We start from the raw sequence: 17,524 nt of genomic DNA, 5'->3' as shown, positions 1-17,524 counted from the left end.
TCCCAAGAGAAACGTGTAGAACCATTTTACAAGAGTTATTGAGCCGGAACTTTTGATTCATTGTGCTTAATTAATCTCAGTACTTAGTAGCTTTATTAAACACTTATTCATTGGAAGCATTGATGCTGAAGCTCCAATACTTTGGTCACCTGATGTGAAGAGCTGACTCGCTGGAGAAGACCCTGATGCTGGGAAAGACTGAAGGTAGGAGAAGTGGGTGGCAGAGGATGAGATGGTTGGATGGCATCACCAACTCAAAGAACATGAATGTGAGCAAACTCCAGGAGATAGTGAAGGACAAGGAAGCCTGATGTGCTGCAATCCATAGGGTCACAGAGAGTCGGACATGCCTTAGCAACTGAAAGACAACAACCTTAATGGAGTTGAGCAGTAAGGCCTGTGTGACAGTTTTCACTCTCATCCAGCTCTTGAAAGTGATTCTGATTTAAACTTGAACACAGATGGTTGTTGTTCAGTCGCTTAGTCATGCTTGACTCCTTGCGACCCCATAGATTGCAGCTTCCCTGTCCTTCCCTGTTCTTCACCATCTCCCGGAGTTTGTTCAGACTCATGTCCATTGAGTCAGTGATACTATCCAAACATGTTATCCTCTGTTGTCTCCTTCTCCTCCTGCCCTCAATCTTTTTCGGCATCAGGGTCTTTTGCAATGAGCCGGCTCTTTGCATCAGGGGGACAAAGTATGGGAGCTTCAGCTTCAGCATCAGTCCTTCCAATAAATATTCAGGACTGATTTCCTTTAGGATTGACTGGTTTGATCTCCTTGTAGTCCAAGGGGTTCTCGAGAGTCTTCTCCAATACTACAGTTTGAAAGCATCAATTCTTTAGCACTCAGCCTTCTTTATGGTCCAACTCTCACATCCGTACACGACTACTGGAAAAACCATAGCTTTGACTCCATGGACCTTTGTTGGTAAAGTGATGTCTCTTTTTAATATGCTGTCTAGGTTTGTCATAGCTTTTCTTCCAAAGAGCAAGCATCTTTTAATTTTGTGGCTGCAGTCACTGTCCTCAGTGATTTGGGGCCCAAGAAAATAAAACCTGTCACTGTTTCCATTGTTTCCCTGTTTTTTCTCCTTTTATTGGCCACACCTTGCAGCACATGGGATTTTAGTTCCCCCACCAGGGATCGTACCTGCATCCCCTGCAGTGGAAGCGTGGAGTCTTACCACTGGACCACCAGGGGAGTCCCATAAACATTTAAAATTTTGATCAAGTCCAATGTGTTTTTCTTTTGTTGCTCGAGTTTCTGGTGTCACATCTAAGGAATCACTATCAAATCCAAAGTCATGAATATGTATGCCTATATTTTCTTCTAAGCATTTGATGGTTTTAACTCTTAGATTTAGGCCATTGGTCCATTTTGCGTTAACTTCTGTGTGTGGTGTGAGGTTATGCATATTGTAGGGTTAGTTCAACCTAGGTTATTTCTCAAATTCACATGAATTTTTGTTGGAAAATGACATATTTCAATACTATAACAAGTCCTTACTAAGTCATATTAAAAATTTTTGTCCTGTTCTCTCTCCCACAGAGAAGGAAATGGCAACCCACTCCAGTATTCTTGTGTGGAAAATCCCATGGATGGAAGAGCTTGGCAGGCTACAGTCCATGGGACTGCAAAGAGTTGAACATGACTGAGCGACTTTCACATTCATTCTCCCACAAATGAACTCTCAAGAATCTTGCATGGAATGTTCACTGTGATAATAGCCTGTCAAAGATATTGTAAAACAAGGATGACCTTCTCCCTCAAAATTTGTCATCCCAGCCAAAGTATTTCCTGAGGGCCAACAATCAACCAAGCATTCACCAAATATTTACTGAGTTCCATTTCTGTGCCAGGTTCTGCGTTGGGGGCTGGGAGACTGTGGTGAGTGTGGAGGTGGCCCTGTCCTCAAGGAGCTTGAAACTATGTGGATTATATCCCCAGGACCCAGCGAGGAGCTGAGGACAGGGACCACCAGAATGAGTCATGACTCCTGGTCCCAAGAAGTTAACCCAAAATGACTCAGACACTGAATAACTAGGTAACAATGAAGGGCAGTAAGTCCTGGGTATAATACAGTGACCGAAGCTAGAGCCACAGGGAAGCGAAAGCTGCAGGAGTTCAGGAAAGGGAGAGATTATCCATTTCAGAGCAGACTGGAGAAGTCTCCAAAGGAGGTGGAATTAAACTCAAAGAACGTGTAGGACCTGCGCGATGAAGGTGGTAACAGTCAGGAGCCTAGAACAGGGTGGCTTCACTGACTGGGTGGGAGACCCAAAACCAGGGAGCCACCAAGTCTTGGTGGCACCTGCAAGCTAACCTGGCTGCTCTCTAACGATGACGTCTTATCTAAGTGGGTCATGTGCTCTATACATGCGTCCATGTATTGCCATCAGCCCCCCACAAGAAAATCTAGTCACTGATTTCCTTGCATGGGGGAGGGGGATACTACATGAGGGAGGGGATATTACACGGGGAGGGGTATTACATGGGGGAGGGGATACAGTACAGGGGCAGCACCTTATTTAGATTGTGTGGTGTTGGTTATAGGCTTCTGATTTCTTTTTTTTCTGAAAGCTGTTAAAATGTTTTACCAAGAAAAACACCCAGGAGAAAAATCAGCTCATTTGTTTCAAACAAACAAGCGTGATCTCTTGATAATCAGCCTTCTGCTGGGAAGGCACTTCGGGTCCCTCATGGCTCCTCTGGGACCCCCTCCCGCCTGGGTGTCTACGGCTCTGCTATGGCTACAGAAAAACACCTTGCTGGCCCTGTTCGCTCTCCTGGAAACCCTTGTTAGGGTCCCAGGCATGGAAACTGAGTCCAGCCAGCCTCTGACCCTGAGCTGCCCTTTCCAGCACTAAAGGGACACAGCACCCTTTCCCTCAGGGCACCTTGCTCTGTGCATCCTGAGTGGTCCTTCCCTTCCTTTGACGAAGCACTGAAACAGTTTTGATAGAAAAACCAACAGGCTTCAAACCACAGAGCTGGACATGATAATAAATGCCCAGGGGTCTCATAGATCAAGGCCAAACAGGCTCACCCACCCTCACATGCCCCCTGCCCCACATGGAGTTGAGGATTCACCCCCAAAGACCCTGCCTCCTGCCCTGCCGTAGAGGGAGGATTCACCCAGAGTCAGGAATCCTAAAGCATCTGCACGAGGATGCAGAAAATCCAGCTGGTAAACATCCCCCTCCCGGGACTCAGTGATGTCACAGCGGGAATCAGAGCCATGACAACTGTCCTGGAGGCCTCTCCCGTCCCAGGCAGAGGGTGGGGTGAGGGCCCAGGGTGAGCCCCCCCCCACCGCCCCGATCTCACACTCCACTCAGTGATTCTAGTCACACCATTAGAAACCATTCCCCACTTTAACTTTTTGACCTTGAACATATGTGGCATCTCACTATATTTTAGAAAAGAACACCTTCCTGGGCCCTTTTCCATCTCTAGTAAACTGAAACCTTGAACTTATTTTCCTAGAATTTTCTTCTCATGTTCACATCAGTGACCTGACTCCTTCTATCTTTCTTACTTATTTTCCATTCAAGTTGAAAGTGAAAAATAAAAGTGTTAGGCACTCAGTTGTGTCTTGACTCTTTGCAACCTCACAGACTGTAGCCCACCAAGCTCCTGTGTCCATGGGATTTCCCAAGAAAGAATACTGGAATGGGTAGCCATTCCCTGCATCAGAGGATCTTCCTGAGTCAGGAATCAAAACTGGGTCTCCTGCACCACAGGCAGATTCTTTACCACTGAGCCACCAGGGAAGCCTTGATGGGCAATCCACTTGTGTCCCCATAGGTCTGGTAGGGGTAGAAGCAGAAGGACAGGCCGAGGAGGCTCAGGTCACCCTGCCCGGGGCTGGACCACCCACTCAAGGGGGCGCAGGTGTCCTAATGGAAGAGGCGTCAAGCCCTCATGATGACCAATCCTTCATATTTATCACACATTCTGTCTTCAAGCAAAAATGCTGTTGCTGACTTTGAATGAATAAAGACCTATCCTGAATTGTAAATGTAAAAATACCTACAGGAAAGTGCAGTTATCACTGTGATGGTGAAGTATAGCTACGTTTATGCCCAGCAGCCCCCATACCCTGAGTTTAGTAGGCACTGCAAGTCCACTGTCGCAGCTGGGCCCACCCGGGGCTGAGAACCACACAGGAGCCCATCTCTACCTGAGGGCTCAGCGGAAACCTCAGGGAGCTTTTCAAACACACAGATTCCTCGGACCTTCCCCGGAGAGTTCCTACTCAAAGTCTCTGAGGGCAGGCAGAGGGATCTTGCTTTAAAAGCTCCCTAGATGATCCTGAGATGCCGATCTGGGAATAATGCCTAGACCTCGGGGCCGCCAAGTTCTCAGGCTGCTTCAGAGCTCGAAGGCTTGATTATGGGGTCGGCTCAGGGTTTGATCAGAGTTATTTACTGGGGCAGCAGGAGATAAAAAGGGAAGTCTGTAGAAGACAGTGGGACCAGGGGCCCCAACCACCTTATCCATCTTTCCTGTTGAAGAGCTGGCCCTGTGCATGGGCCCACGAGCCCACTGAGCTTGCCAAGTACACACAAGGACGTCACCACATAAAAACTGACTGCGGCACGTCATCACCAACAAGAAACCACCCATTCAGGTTGAGCGTTTGTTAGTTAATGAAGCTGCCCAATGACGCTGAGGTCTTCTATATATATAAGCACATTCATACTTGGGCTTCCCTGGTGTTTCAGACGATGGTAAAGGATCTGCCTGCAACGCAGGAGACTCGACTTCAATCCCTGGGTCGGGAGGATCCCCTGGAGAAGGGAATAGCTACCCACTTCAGTATTCTTGCCTGGAGAATTCCATGGACAGAGGAGCCTGGGGGGCTAGTCTATGGGGTTGCAAAAAGTTGGACATGACTGAAGCGGCTTAGCATGCACACAGAGACAATTTTAGACTGGGATTTGGTGAAATCCTAGGATCTCTTGATCTGCAGCTCTTCATGCGTGCTGGTCTCATCTTTCCACTTTCTAGACCATGAACCTGAGAACAGGGATTATTTTAGAAATCTCAACTCCACTCCCTGAGCCCTTAATTGGATGAGCACAGCTGGGGCTCCACCAACACAGCCTGAATAATTTCATTAGCTTGCAAAAAGGTACAAGGGATACAAACAGGTGAGCTGAACTAACGAATTATAAAATGATGCTCATAAAATACAAAAGATTTAAATGGAGATGTGTGAGGACCATCAGGACCATACAATCCTGAGTCACGTGTGAAAGTACCATTACTTCTCATTCAGATGGGACCCCAAATCGGATTCATTTCCATTGGCGGTTCTAGGGCTCAAGGGGCGGAGACATCAACTGAGTTTCCTTTTCTTCCCCTACATTCTCCCTCCTGCATTTCAGTTATTGGGGGTCTCTGAGTCGTGCAGCCCCTGCTCTGTTTCAGGACCTTGGATTCTGAGCCGACCAGGCACACAAGGCAGCTGGGACTGGCCTCCTCCGCCTGGTTTCCAGGGCGGATGCTCCTGACACCCCATCCCGCTCTCCCCAGGTACAGAGCAGCATGGGAGGGTCACAGCCCCCTCTTCCCTCTCCTTTTCAGAACAGGGAACAGTCATTTTCTTTCACTTTAATCATTTTCTCCCTTGAGAAACGAATTCAAACGTCTTTCACTTGCCAGCAGAGTGGGCGGGAGGTGGGTGGAAATCTTTCAAGATTCAATAACAGCTCAACACGGGGCTCAGCCGGAGGAGCAGGCTCTGTAACCCCTTCGGGGCCGACACTGCCTGATATTTTGCTGGAGGGGGACTCACTCCGGGTCTTTTGTCAGAACCACCCCTTATGGCCTTACATATGATGACGTGGATCCAATTCAAGAAAGACATGTGGCAAGAGAACCAAGACAAAACAGAAACGATGCAATTGACTCCTTTTACCTAAGATGATGAATTGTATGCTCGAGAGAGAAAAAGAAAACCCTTGGAAAGTCTGGGTGAGGAACTCCTTGGGACCAAGGAGCTCCATGAGTCCTCACTGGCTGGTTCTGGGCTGGGGTGGAAGCACCTGGGCACCCAAGCTGGCACCTCTAAGCACAGCCCAGCACCCTGTTTCCTCAGATGGTCAGAGTGCTAACATGTACCGCTGCCACATGTTCTACCCGTTGGGTGGCTCCAGGCACACAGATTTGCCCTGGAGCAGCCCAGCCCCCTACCTGCCCCAGGATGCCTCCTCCCCGCCCCCTCCACTCCCAGCACCTGGGAGGAGCTTCCCAGGGATGAAGCCAGGGGAGCCCAAAGAAGCCAGGTCTACCTACCCAAGCTGTCCTCTAAGACAGTAAAGAATCTGCCTGCAATGCAGGAGACCTGGGTTCAATCCCTGGGTTGGGAAGATGCCCTGGAGAAGAGAAGGGCACCCCACTCCAGTAGTCTTGCCTGGAGAATCCCATGGACAGAGGAGCCTGGTGGCTACAGTTGATGGGATCACAAAGAGTCAGACACGACTGAGCACACACTTTCCATCTAGACTTGATCTCCAAATCCCACTGGGGCAAAAAGAATGATCTGGAAGCCTTTGGTGAACTGAAGCTGGGAAAGAAAGATCTCCTTTCAAATGGCTGATAAGAGACAATAACTAAGCACGGGACAGACAGAAAGTATGAATTACAGCAATTTCAGACTCTGGAGAGACTAACGATGCTACAATATCTGGAACTTTCTCTCTGCAAACACCATGTGCTTACTGTCTTCTGGGCCCCAGTTTTAAATAGTAGCGACTGAGTAATGCTTCTTGCTCATCCCCTGTTTCCACACTCGAATTCTCTGCACACTGTGAGTCACTCACTTTCTCCCACGTCTCTGACTCCCTCCTGGACAGACACCCAGCCCCGCTCACTCTCACAATCCAACTGAACAGCACAGTGAGTTCCTTTAAGGCTCAGGAACTGGGAACTGGCTTTTGTCCCCACTGAGCTGAAAAGGAATCCCCCCCAACCATGTATCCTATTCAGATTCATAACACAGCCTTTTCTAAACACACACAGACCAGAGCCAATTTTGTGGCTCACAAGTACAATGCTAATTTGTATGTTTTCAGTGAATTACTCAATGCCCTAAAAAAGCGCACGCATAAGTGACACTGAAAAGAACAAAGTCGCACAATCTGCCTCTGCTCAAGCGATCCAGATGGCGTGGCTCTTTCCTTGGCAGCGGTGTCCAAAAGGACACGCGTACACACAACAGTGTGGGGCGTGTAGCACTTTCCATCACAACAGGTGTCGAAAGTCAGGTCTCACAGGTAAACCAGGCCTGGCCGCTGGCAATCCACCTACAGACATAGGCAAGGGCCACCATGGCTGACTGTCTCTGAGACAGGCCACGGTGGACAACACGGGAGACAGAGAGGCTGGGAGATGGTCAGGGCCATGCCAAGTGGTGGACATGTGCCCCACTGCCCAACTTGCAGACAGAGAAATGCGGCCGAGGAGGCTCTATAAGAGAAGCAGCTCTGGTCAGCACTGGGAGGGTGGACAGGGTGGTGCCTACTCGTCAAGGAGGACACACTGCCAGGGCCAGGCCAGGCCCCCTCCTCAGGGGCTGTCCCTCCCCACCAGCCTGGCCTCTGACAGCCACGTGGACATCAGGGTTGCAGCGTGGGCTCGGGGAGGCCCAGTGAACAGCCAGTGGCCTGCACCTGCCACAGCACCACCGTGTAGGCTGGCAGACAAGAAACCTCTGTTTTCTCTGCCCCAGCCTCTGGTCCAGCCCCAACTGTCTGCTGCAGCCCCCACGGTGATGGGGTCCTTGGGCACCTGGCATGTGGCTTCCTCAGCTTGAGATATCTGGACATGTGCAGTGTACAACAGATTTTGAAGACTAAGAAAAAAGATGATAAAATATCTCATAAATAGCTTCTGGAGATTGTATGTTACAGGAATATGTGGGGTAAATCATGTTAAGTAAAATATATTGTTAAACTTCACTTCTTTTCATTTTGTAAAAACGTGGCTACTTGGGGGTAAAATTACACATGTGGTTTGCATCTGTGGCTCTTATTACACCTTTACTTCCAGTGTGTGGTCAGTGTGGCGTGGAGGACGTGCTAACTGAGATAGGGCTGGCCGTGGTCTCACATGGTGACGCAGCCACTCTGAAATCAGCAGAGTGTTTTGGCTTTGCAGACACATAATAAACATTTGATTAAAAAACGCTTCTCTTCTGCACAGCTAATCGGGAGTACAGAGAACAGCAAATGTGGAGCCCAGCTTTCTGCATGTATTGACTCACTCAACTCAATCTGCACAGAGTTCAGGGAGGAGGGAGCGCTGTTATGCTCTTTCTAGAGATGGACACACTGAGGCACAGGGAGTGTGGCTGCCGGGAAGGGGTGGGCGGCCTCCGGCTCAGGAATGTTGAAAGTTTAAAGTACTTTCAAAATCACCTGGCTTATTATATTCATAATAAAAAAGGAATGGGACAGCATCAGCCTCTGGAATTAGTGTCCCATTAACCACAAGAGTGACTTCCAGGATGTGACATGGAGCTCCTGGAAGGACAGTTACTCCAGCACGCAGGGATTTATCTCCCACCGTGTCTCCTGCACACTCGGAGCCTGTCTTCACGAGGAAGCATCTCAACCACGTCATGCCAGTGAATCTCACAGCATCGTTCTCTATCACAAGAAATTCAAGTCCCAGTAAAATCCTCAAGGTTCAGGATTTTCTTTATCAGGCATTTTGCTTACATGACCCCTTTGAGATAATCTCGTAAACTTCCCTCTGAGAGGGAGCAGGGCACAAAGAATACAGGCTAATAAATTAGAACATTGATTATCTTCTAATTATAAATATGCTTGCTCCTTGGAAAAAAAGCTATGACCAACCTAGACAGCATATTAAAAAGCAGAGACATTATTTTACCAACAAAGGTCCGTCCAATCAAAGCTATGGTTCTTCCAGTAGTCATGTAGGGATGTGAGAGTTGGACTATAAAGAAAGCTGAGCGCCAAAGAATTGATGCTTTTGAACTGTGGTGTTGGAGAAGACTTTGAGAGTTCCTTGGGCTGCAAGATCAAACCAGTCAATCCGAAAGGAAATCAGTCCTGAATATTCATTGGAAGGACTGATGCTGAAGCCGAAACTCCAATACTTTGGCCACCTGATTCGAAGAACTGACTCACTGGAAAAGAATCCAATGCTGGGAAAGATTGAATGCAGGAGGAGAAGGGGAAAACAGAGGATGAGATGTTTGGATGGCATAACCAAATTGATGGACATGAGTTTGAGCAAGCTCTGGGAGTTGCTGATGGACAGGGAAGCCTGGTGTGCTGCAGTCCATGGGGTTGCAAAGAGTAGGACATGACTGAGCGACTGAACTGAACTGAACTGAAATTAGAAAACTCCAATTTCTCTTTACTGTGGACCAAAGGTGGCCAGAACTGGAGGGTGACACAGGTCATCACTGGTCCTCACAGAGTCCTCTTTTGCTTTGCTTTGTTATGTGTTTGTCTATAACACAGTGAAAACATTGGACCCCTTCTGTCCCCCACACCAGAACATTCCACATGTCTCTCCTGCTTCCTTTCTGTTGCCCCGAACACTGCAATGCTCATTCTCTTCTCTTTTACAGAAATTATCACAAATGTATTGGGTTGGTCAAAAAGTTCGTTTGGGTTTCCCAAACGAACTTTTTGGCCAACCCAGTATGTGTGCTGAAACAGCACAGTCCTTACTTCTGCTTGTTTCTGAAAGTCATAGAACTTTCAAAGTCAAAGAACATAGTTCTTTACATAAACTTTCATCATTTCAGTTGGTTCAGCATCAACACACGGAAACCCACCCATGTCGAGGTGCGCATGGAGTCCACTGATGCTGCACCCGTCTCTCACAGGTCCCCACAGGGTCTGAGTCCATGTCCTACGGATGGGCATTTGGGCTGTTTCAGCCTTCGGTTCTAACAACTGGGCCACTGTGTTTCCTGTTACACGTTCCTAACGACAACACTAATTTTATTAATTAAAACAAATAATCTTGAAATCCATTGTAATCTCTGCCCCTCTGGCAGTATCCAGAAATCTCCTAGGCGTTCCTCAAAAATGGCAGCACGAAGAAAAAAAGATCTGGTACTTGACGAGTCTATTGTGTGCAGCTCAGAGTCTCCCTCCCGTTATTATCAAATACATCTTTTCAGTCCTTGGTGGTATATAAGGACAAGGTTTATCTTCAAAGAACTTAGTAATTTGTTCATTATGCAAAATGATTTTTTTTTAAAGAATAATGCAATTAGCCAAGAACATGTCTACAACTGCTCTTTTCTCTTTTTTTTGAAGCAATATGATGTTTAATTTCCCACAAAATGCTGTATTTCTTCCACTCTGGATGTACTACAGTTTTAATAATAGATTCTGGGGGGTGAGGGGGTGTATGGGAGGAGAATGCTGTCACATTAAATGTGCGTATCTATTATAAGACACATGGCAGTTTCAGAAATTCCACACTTTAAAGGTGTAGGGTGATAAGGCTCCCTCAGCCCTGGATTGGTCTCCCTGGCTTGGTGATGCAAAGGACCCTTCAGAGCTGCTCAGAGCTGCTCTCAACGGTTAGGCATTTCTGAGTCCAGTTTCTTATGCACAGGTCAAGAGACGCTTTATCTGCAGTGGACATGGATGTGATGTTGAAAAGATGCTTATAAGAGGAAATGTTGATAATGAGAAAGAAAACATATTTTCCCTACGTGTAAATCATAATTTGAAGCAACTATAAAGAGCCCTGAGAAGTTTTAGTCATTCACTGGTTGATATTTAAAATAGAACTTGTAGGGGACTTTCCTGGTGGTCCAGACATGTCTGGGACTCTGAGCTCTAAATGCAGGGGGCCCGGGTTTGATCCCTGATCAGGGAACTAGATCCCACATGCCATGGCTAAGACCAGGAGGAGCCAAATGAATAAATAAATAAAAGTATAAAAAAATAAAATGGAACTTGTAGAATATTAATCCTGTGGTCCCGGGCTCTGAGTTAATTAAAAGGAAAGACACTTGGGAGTAACACCTGTCATCAGTTGCTTAGGCCTGGGGGTGACCCGCGTCTTCTGGGCCAGGAGGGAGGGTTGGCAAAAATATATACATCAAATTGGATTTCCAGCACATTTTTATTGTAACTAAAGTTCCTTTCTGGTTCTCACATTTGTACTTGGTCAACAGTAATAACCATAATGTTTCTTGACTCTTCCGGTCTTTAAATTCTCAAGCTTTCTCACCAGATGTGACTCATTCTCAAGTAATGCCATGAGGCTGATACTACTGTCCCCATTTCACAGATGGGAAAATTCAAAAGCAAGTCGGCTAAAAGGCTGTGTTTGGCCAAGAACTGGCTTGAGTCCATCAGATCTGGGTTCATTCTGCTGCACCCCAATTCACTGGGGCTGGCTGGAATAATCCTAAAAACTGTTTGGAGAGAGGCCCCATCCTTCCGTTTATGGCTATATTATTTTCAAGGGCCAAAGAGGTTCCCACAGCACTGAATTTTGTTTTGAAGACCTTAAAATATTTAAAGTCCCAGAGTTAGCACATCTTAAATTTGACAAAAAAAAAGTATCCTTTCTAAACTATCAGGGACATAATAAAAACTTTTTATACATTTTCTCTGAAAGATGGTCTTGTGTAATAGGATTCAAACACATCCTAAAAGCCCATAAGGATAAATGCCTGGAGAGAAACGCACAGACGTGACAACACAAAAATGCCTCTACTTAAGGGACTGGACAGAGTAATGCCAGATATCACAGTACGAAAAGAAGCTACAAAAATTTTAAATAGAAACTTACCACAGAGATATTTTTATACTACATCCAAGCAATGTAACACAGGCTATCTGAGACCCTGGGGAAGAGTATAAACCAAAAGCTGAAAAGGGGCCCTAATGGGGTGATGTCCACGTTCTAATGGCCTATTTAGTTCAACAACAACAGGCCATTAGAGGTGTCTTTGACCAGTTCAAGAAGCTGCATAACACTTCTTCAAGGGAGTGGAAAAATAATCCCTCGCTGATATTTTTCATCTTGATTAATTAATTGACTGCACAGGTAAATGTCTGCAAATATGATGCAATGGGACGAACAAAGCTGCAAGAATGTCCCATGAAAGTGGCCAACTTGCAGCAAGAGTCTGATGGATAAACTGTTCTTTGCGGCAGATTTGCGTCCTGGTCACTGGGATGTTCCTGTTTCCAGGCCACCCTACCCTTCACCTAAGAGGCCTCTGGGAAATTCTACTTGAATGGGTGAATGACCTAGTAATTCCCAAAGTTTCATTTTCAATCACTTGCATTTTTGCTCCTAAGAGAAAGAAGTGGCCGCCAGAGCTGACTATCTCCGGCATGCTGGAGGTTGACCACAGTAACTCCAGAGACCACCCTGCTCTTCTGGGAAACTTCCTCTTGCCAGACTGTTTCAAGGGGCTGCACCCAGCCTGACTACACCTCTCCACCCACAGCTGGAACCAGGCTGACCCGGCGATGGGGTTGGACCAGTAATTCTGGAGCCCAGGAAGGCCATATGGCAGGCTTTGGAGTCAGGCCACTGGGCTCCAGTCCTGAACTCTAACTCTGGAGCAGTCAACCGCCTCCTCTGAGCTCCCATCCCCGACGAGGGCTGGGAGGATAACACAGACGTTGGGATCACTGGATTCAGGACATGGCCTGAAGCCTTCGGGAGCTGAGGCCTTTTTTTCACAGTATCAAGCCAGCAGACTGACACCACCAAAACAAGATGAAAACCAAGGAAGAGAAATTTTTTTCTGATAGACTCTTATATATTTTAACATCCTATTTTTGTTTTTCCTTACATTTTTACTATAAACTATAAATTTATCCCAGATCAAAATATTTTTTGCAGAATATAGTATTTTTGACTCTGCCCAGGGCTTCCCTGGTGGCTCAGATTGTAAAGCATCTGCCTGCAATGCAGGAGACTCAGGTTCGATCGCTGGGTCGGGAAGGTCCTCTGGAGGAGGACTTGTGATAAACATCCACTTAGGAGACGGGTGATGATGACAGAGCCCTGACTGACCTGACTGCTCTCAGATTGCACACTAAGTCTCACTTATCCACTGGCCCTTAGAAATGCTAGCAAAACACACCTTTAAGGGAGCTAATACAATACCCACATTTTGGGAAGAAAATACCAAACAAACCAATTAATACTCCAGTTTAATTCATCATTGATTGTCTATGGGATTCCCAGGTAGAACTAGTGGTAAAGAACCTGTCTGCCAATGCAGGAGTCAGAAGAGATGCAGGTTTGATCCCTGGGTCGGGAAGATCCCCTAAAGAAGGGCATGGCAACCCACTCCAGTATTCTTGCTTGGAGAATCCCATGGACAGAGGAGCCTGGCGGACTACAGTCCACGGGGTTGCAAAGAGTCAGACACGACTAAGCAACTTAGCACACTAATTGTCTGGTATTGTGCTAAGAGTTTTGGTGGAGCAATTGCAGTATTGTTCTACTTTGTAAGTGATCAAATAGTGCATGTTCTGTCATGCCCACCACCTGGCCTGTGTGTCTCCTACCACTTCCTGTGCAGACTGGCTAGGTGCACAGACAGCGGGTCAGCCAGTGAAGAGGTCGAGGCCATGTGGACGGGTGCTCATGAGCAAGCACTGTGAACAGGCAGTGGCCAGTGAGCTGTCCATTCCAGACTGCCCGGTGTCTCCATCTGGACTGTTCCAGGTGCCTCCGAGATGGTCCCGCCCCCACTTCACCTCTCCCTTCCTAGAACCTGTTCCACTCACAGCCAGAGCGATAGTGATGCAACACTGAGGTCTCCCCTCTCAGAGGTTCCAATCTCTCTCAGGTGGGGACAGACCAGGCCTGAGAGACTCCAGCACTCGCCCTGACCTCCCCAGGCACCCTCTGCTGGGCAGGCCACTAGCCAGCTTCACTCCTCTTCCTGTTACAACATTAGGGCCATTCATGGGGTTGCAAAGAGTTGGCCACGACTGAACAAGGGTTCAACCGAGATTCACTCAGGAGTCTAAGGTGAAGAGTAAACCCAGGCGTGACATTCTTAGAGGAAATTCTCAGGACCCTCTGAGATACTCTAGACTTTTCATTATAAAGAGCAACCTGATGCAGAATCTCAAATTCTTAATAATGAACAAGAAACTCCAACTTTCTTCTAATTTTTCCTTCTTAAATTAAATAACTCTGAAATTAATTTTTAATGATAGGAAATATTTGGTTCAGAAATTATTCTAGATCTATAGGGAAACAAACTTAAGACCCTCAAGGAACTGGACTGTGACACAGAAAGATTTTCTCAAGGATTTAACCTGAAAGTACTAGATTTAGTAAATTCGTGTTATGTTTACTATTAAAATATTTGATTTAGCTCTACTGTTATCGTTTTTAAAATGGATATGTTCTTTAAACAAGAGTGAATTGTCTTCAAATGAACCAAGTGTTATTAGTATATGTCAGACATTTGCCTTAACATCACCCTTATGAGGCTCATCAAAACATAAATTCAAGAACTATTCAATCTAATAGTATAAATGATGAATATTTCAGAGCACTATAGAATAAACATTACTGAAAGCTGTATGCATATTAAAATAAAACAGAATTTTCAGGAAGAAAGTTATTAGACCCTGATTTCCTTTTTTATGTAAGTGCTGGCTCAATTGTAAACATAATCTTATTTGACACAGAGACCCAGTATGACAACAGAATGTAGGCTTGAAAACTACCAAAGGAAAAAAAAAAAAATTTTGCTTCTGGAAAAGCATTACAATTCTATCTGCATTAGCTGGTTCCCAATGCTTTTTTATTTTAATGACAGTTAATTATGACCATCATTTCACAATGGCTTCAACATAGCTATATGAAAATATATGTCTTCAGTGCAAATGGTTTCTCGAGTTTTTTTTATTATTATTAAAAATTGTTCTATAGCTCAAAAATACATTTGCAAATTAGGTGCTTTGGGTTCCTTAGTAACCCACGCGGGTGTTACTGTTTTTGGATTTCAGATGGAATCTGGGCGGCCTTGTCACGTGTGTGTTCGTCATAAGCAGAACAAAATATGACAGATCAATCCATCTTGATGTTAATTTCTCATTATATGCTGAGAATAACGTCTCCCTTCATCAGAACCACACAGAAGGTGTTTCATGATTACTTTTAGATGAGCATGCAGGACAAAATTTAGAACTCAAATGCATAGCTATAAATATGTAAATCTGAAGGGGATTGAGAACACCTGATTTCAGTTAGGAGCCGGCAGTTGTGGGGGACTTTTCCAGTATGTAAGCCATCGTAGCGGGCTAGGAGGACCCAGGGCTCCAGAAGGCTGAAGCCCAGCTTTGTTCCCCATCATTTCCTTAAGACCTCCCCTCCATGACATCCAGTTAAAGACACAGTTAAGTAAACAACAGTGTGCCTGCCTTGCCAGACGCCACAGTCACTTTTTCTAGGTGGTTTGCCATCACTACCTTTGTCTTCTTAGAAATTCTAGGGGTTTCATTGGCTATGTTGGAATGCTTATCAGAAACAAACGTCATGTGAGAGGATGCAGTAAAAAGCTTTCAAAAGCAATTCTTATCCTCCATCTGGACACAGAGCCTATGGGGCAACTGTGTTCTACTGAAGGGGGCGGGCACGGGGATGCACGTGGGCCCATCTGTCTTACACAGAGCCTCCCATGTCAGCTTTCCTTGGAAAAGAGAGTGCTAGAACGAAAAACATCTCAAGGCCACCATGCCAGGCAGTGGGAACTTTGAAATATTGTTTTTTTTTGGGGGGTACACCCACATACACTCTTCTGGCACAACTAAAAAAAACTGATTTTATGAGAAACTGAAGAAATATTTTCTTCTTTGAAACATGCTACATCAAATAACCAAACAACAGTATTTTAAAGAAATGTATGTCCACCAAACAAGAGAAAACTCATATTCACATCACCCTCTCACATAAGCAACAGTGCTATCCAAGTGATCAAACAAGCAGCCTAAAATTCTGTGGACATGAAAGGAATTACATTTTCCCAGGAGACAGTCGACATTCAGAAGTGATCCAGGTGTGACCTACATCTGGCCTGTGCCCCTCACGTGAGCTGAAGAACCCCCATCTTAAGAGTAATCTGGGTTCTGTTCTCTTATGCCCAAGGATATGATCACATACCATAAAGCACTTTTGCTCATACAATTTCTACTCTTCTGTTATCTGGGAAACAGCGTAATTGTTGATTTAGAAATATGCAGGGGTAAAAGCACCACCAGTATTTATTAGAGGTATGCTGTCTTCCTGATTATCACCTGCACCAACATGCTCATTAAAACATTTCTTACAACCTTGTTGTCTTTATTACTATTTTTAACACGTGTTAATATTTTGGTATAGAGGGAAGCACTTCTCCCAGGCAGAGAGCTAGAATTTTGAAGAAATTCAATAATGAAATAACATTAACACTGGTTCTCAGTAAGCCCCCTGGTTAACAACTGTTCCATCTTGTACCGTTTAAAATACTTTGGTAAGGATTTACTTACCTGGGAATATTCAAAGTCTGTGATGGGGGCAATGCTCTTGATATAGTCTGATCGAAACTGGTTTTCCGGGTTGGCCAGTGGAACGGGGGGAATTATGGTACTCATCGCCGACACAATTGTCTACAGTAGAATGAAGGAAAAGAATGTATGAATAAATAAACCACTTAGGCTCCATGTGTGATAATCTAGTCTGTGATTTCTGTGTACACCGTTTGAGGGAGCAGAGGACACAACCTTTTCACGGAACAAATATTTAGGAAATTCCTGGGACTTCCCTGGTGGTCCAGTATTTGAGACGCCAATGCTCCCAAATCAGGAGGCATGGGTTCAATCCCTGGTAGGGGAAGTAAGATCCCTCATGCTGCACAGCTTGGCCAAAAACAAAACAAAATCCTTACCACAATAGCATCCTTAACGTTTTTCCGGATGTCCAGAATTTTCTGTTTCTTCTCTCTGTATGAAAAGAGAACAGTTATTAATTAACTTTCTGCACAGCTGGTTGAATGCTGAATGAAACTTTAGATTCCTGGATGCAGTGGGGCTAACATAGTACCACTAGATGTCAACATTAGCCCCAGGACAATAGCAAAAAGTTGTTTCTTTTTTTTCAGTCTGGGAAAGAAAAATACCTACCTTTACAGGTTTGGACTCTAAATAAATTTGAAGGGACGCACCACAGACTCTAGCTCTAGACAACCACACAGGTTAAACATAACAAGGTAAAATGGTCATGACTACTGCTACAAAAAATACAGGGCTACACCTGCAAACATATCTTATTTCAATCTATCCATATGTTGAATTGAAATAGATGCAGACACAGGGAGAAGTATATATTGACACATTAAGTGAGATCAGAGCTATAGTAATAACACAGATCAACCTCCAGTATCGATTAAATCACACTTTGTTAAGTAAATATTTTGATGTAGGCACCACCAGAGGAAGGGTTTGCTTAAATATGCCAAATTCAACAACTCGCGTCTATATT

General features: G+C 45.4%; 1 protein-coding gene across 2 annotated transcripts in view; it reads right to left on the bottom strand.

Annotated features, from left to right (window-relative positions):
* Nucleotides 1-17,524, bottom strand: part of LOC138428443 (guanine nucleotide-binding protein G(olf) subunit alpha) — a 49,769-nt gene that overhangs the window by 30,695 nt on the left and 1,550 nt on the right. For both annotated transcript variants that reach the window (XM_069569199.1, XM_069569200.1), the window contains 2 exons: nucleotides 16,932-16,986; nucleotides 16,534-16,653 (listed from right to left, as the gene is read on the bottom strand). In XM_069569199.1, coding sequence (XP_069425300.1) covers nucleotides 16,534-16,653; nucleotides 16,932-16,986 — 175 coding nt within the window. The remainder of the gene's footprint in view (nucleotides 1-16,533; nucleotides 16,654-16,931; nucleotides 16,987-17,524) is intronic.

This window comes from Ovis canadensis, chromosome 23 (genome assembly GCF_042477335.2).
Source record: "Ovis canadensis isolate MfBH-ARS-UI-01 breed Bighorn chromosome 23, ARS-UI_OviCan_v2, whole genome shotgun sequence".
Taxonomy (NCBI): Eukaryota; Metazoa; Chordata; class Mammalia; order Artiodactyla; family Bovidae; genus Ovis; species Ovis canadensis.
This window is presented reverse-complemented; position numbering and strand designations above follow the sequence as displayed.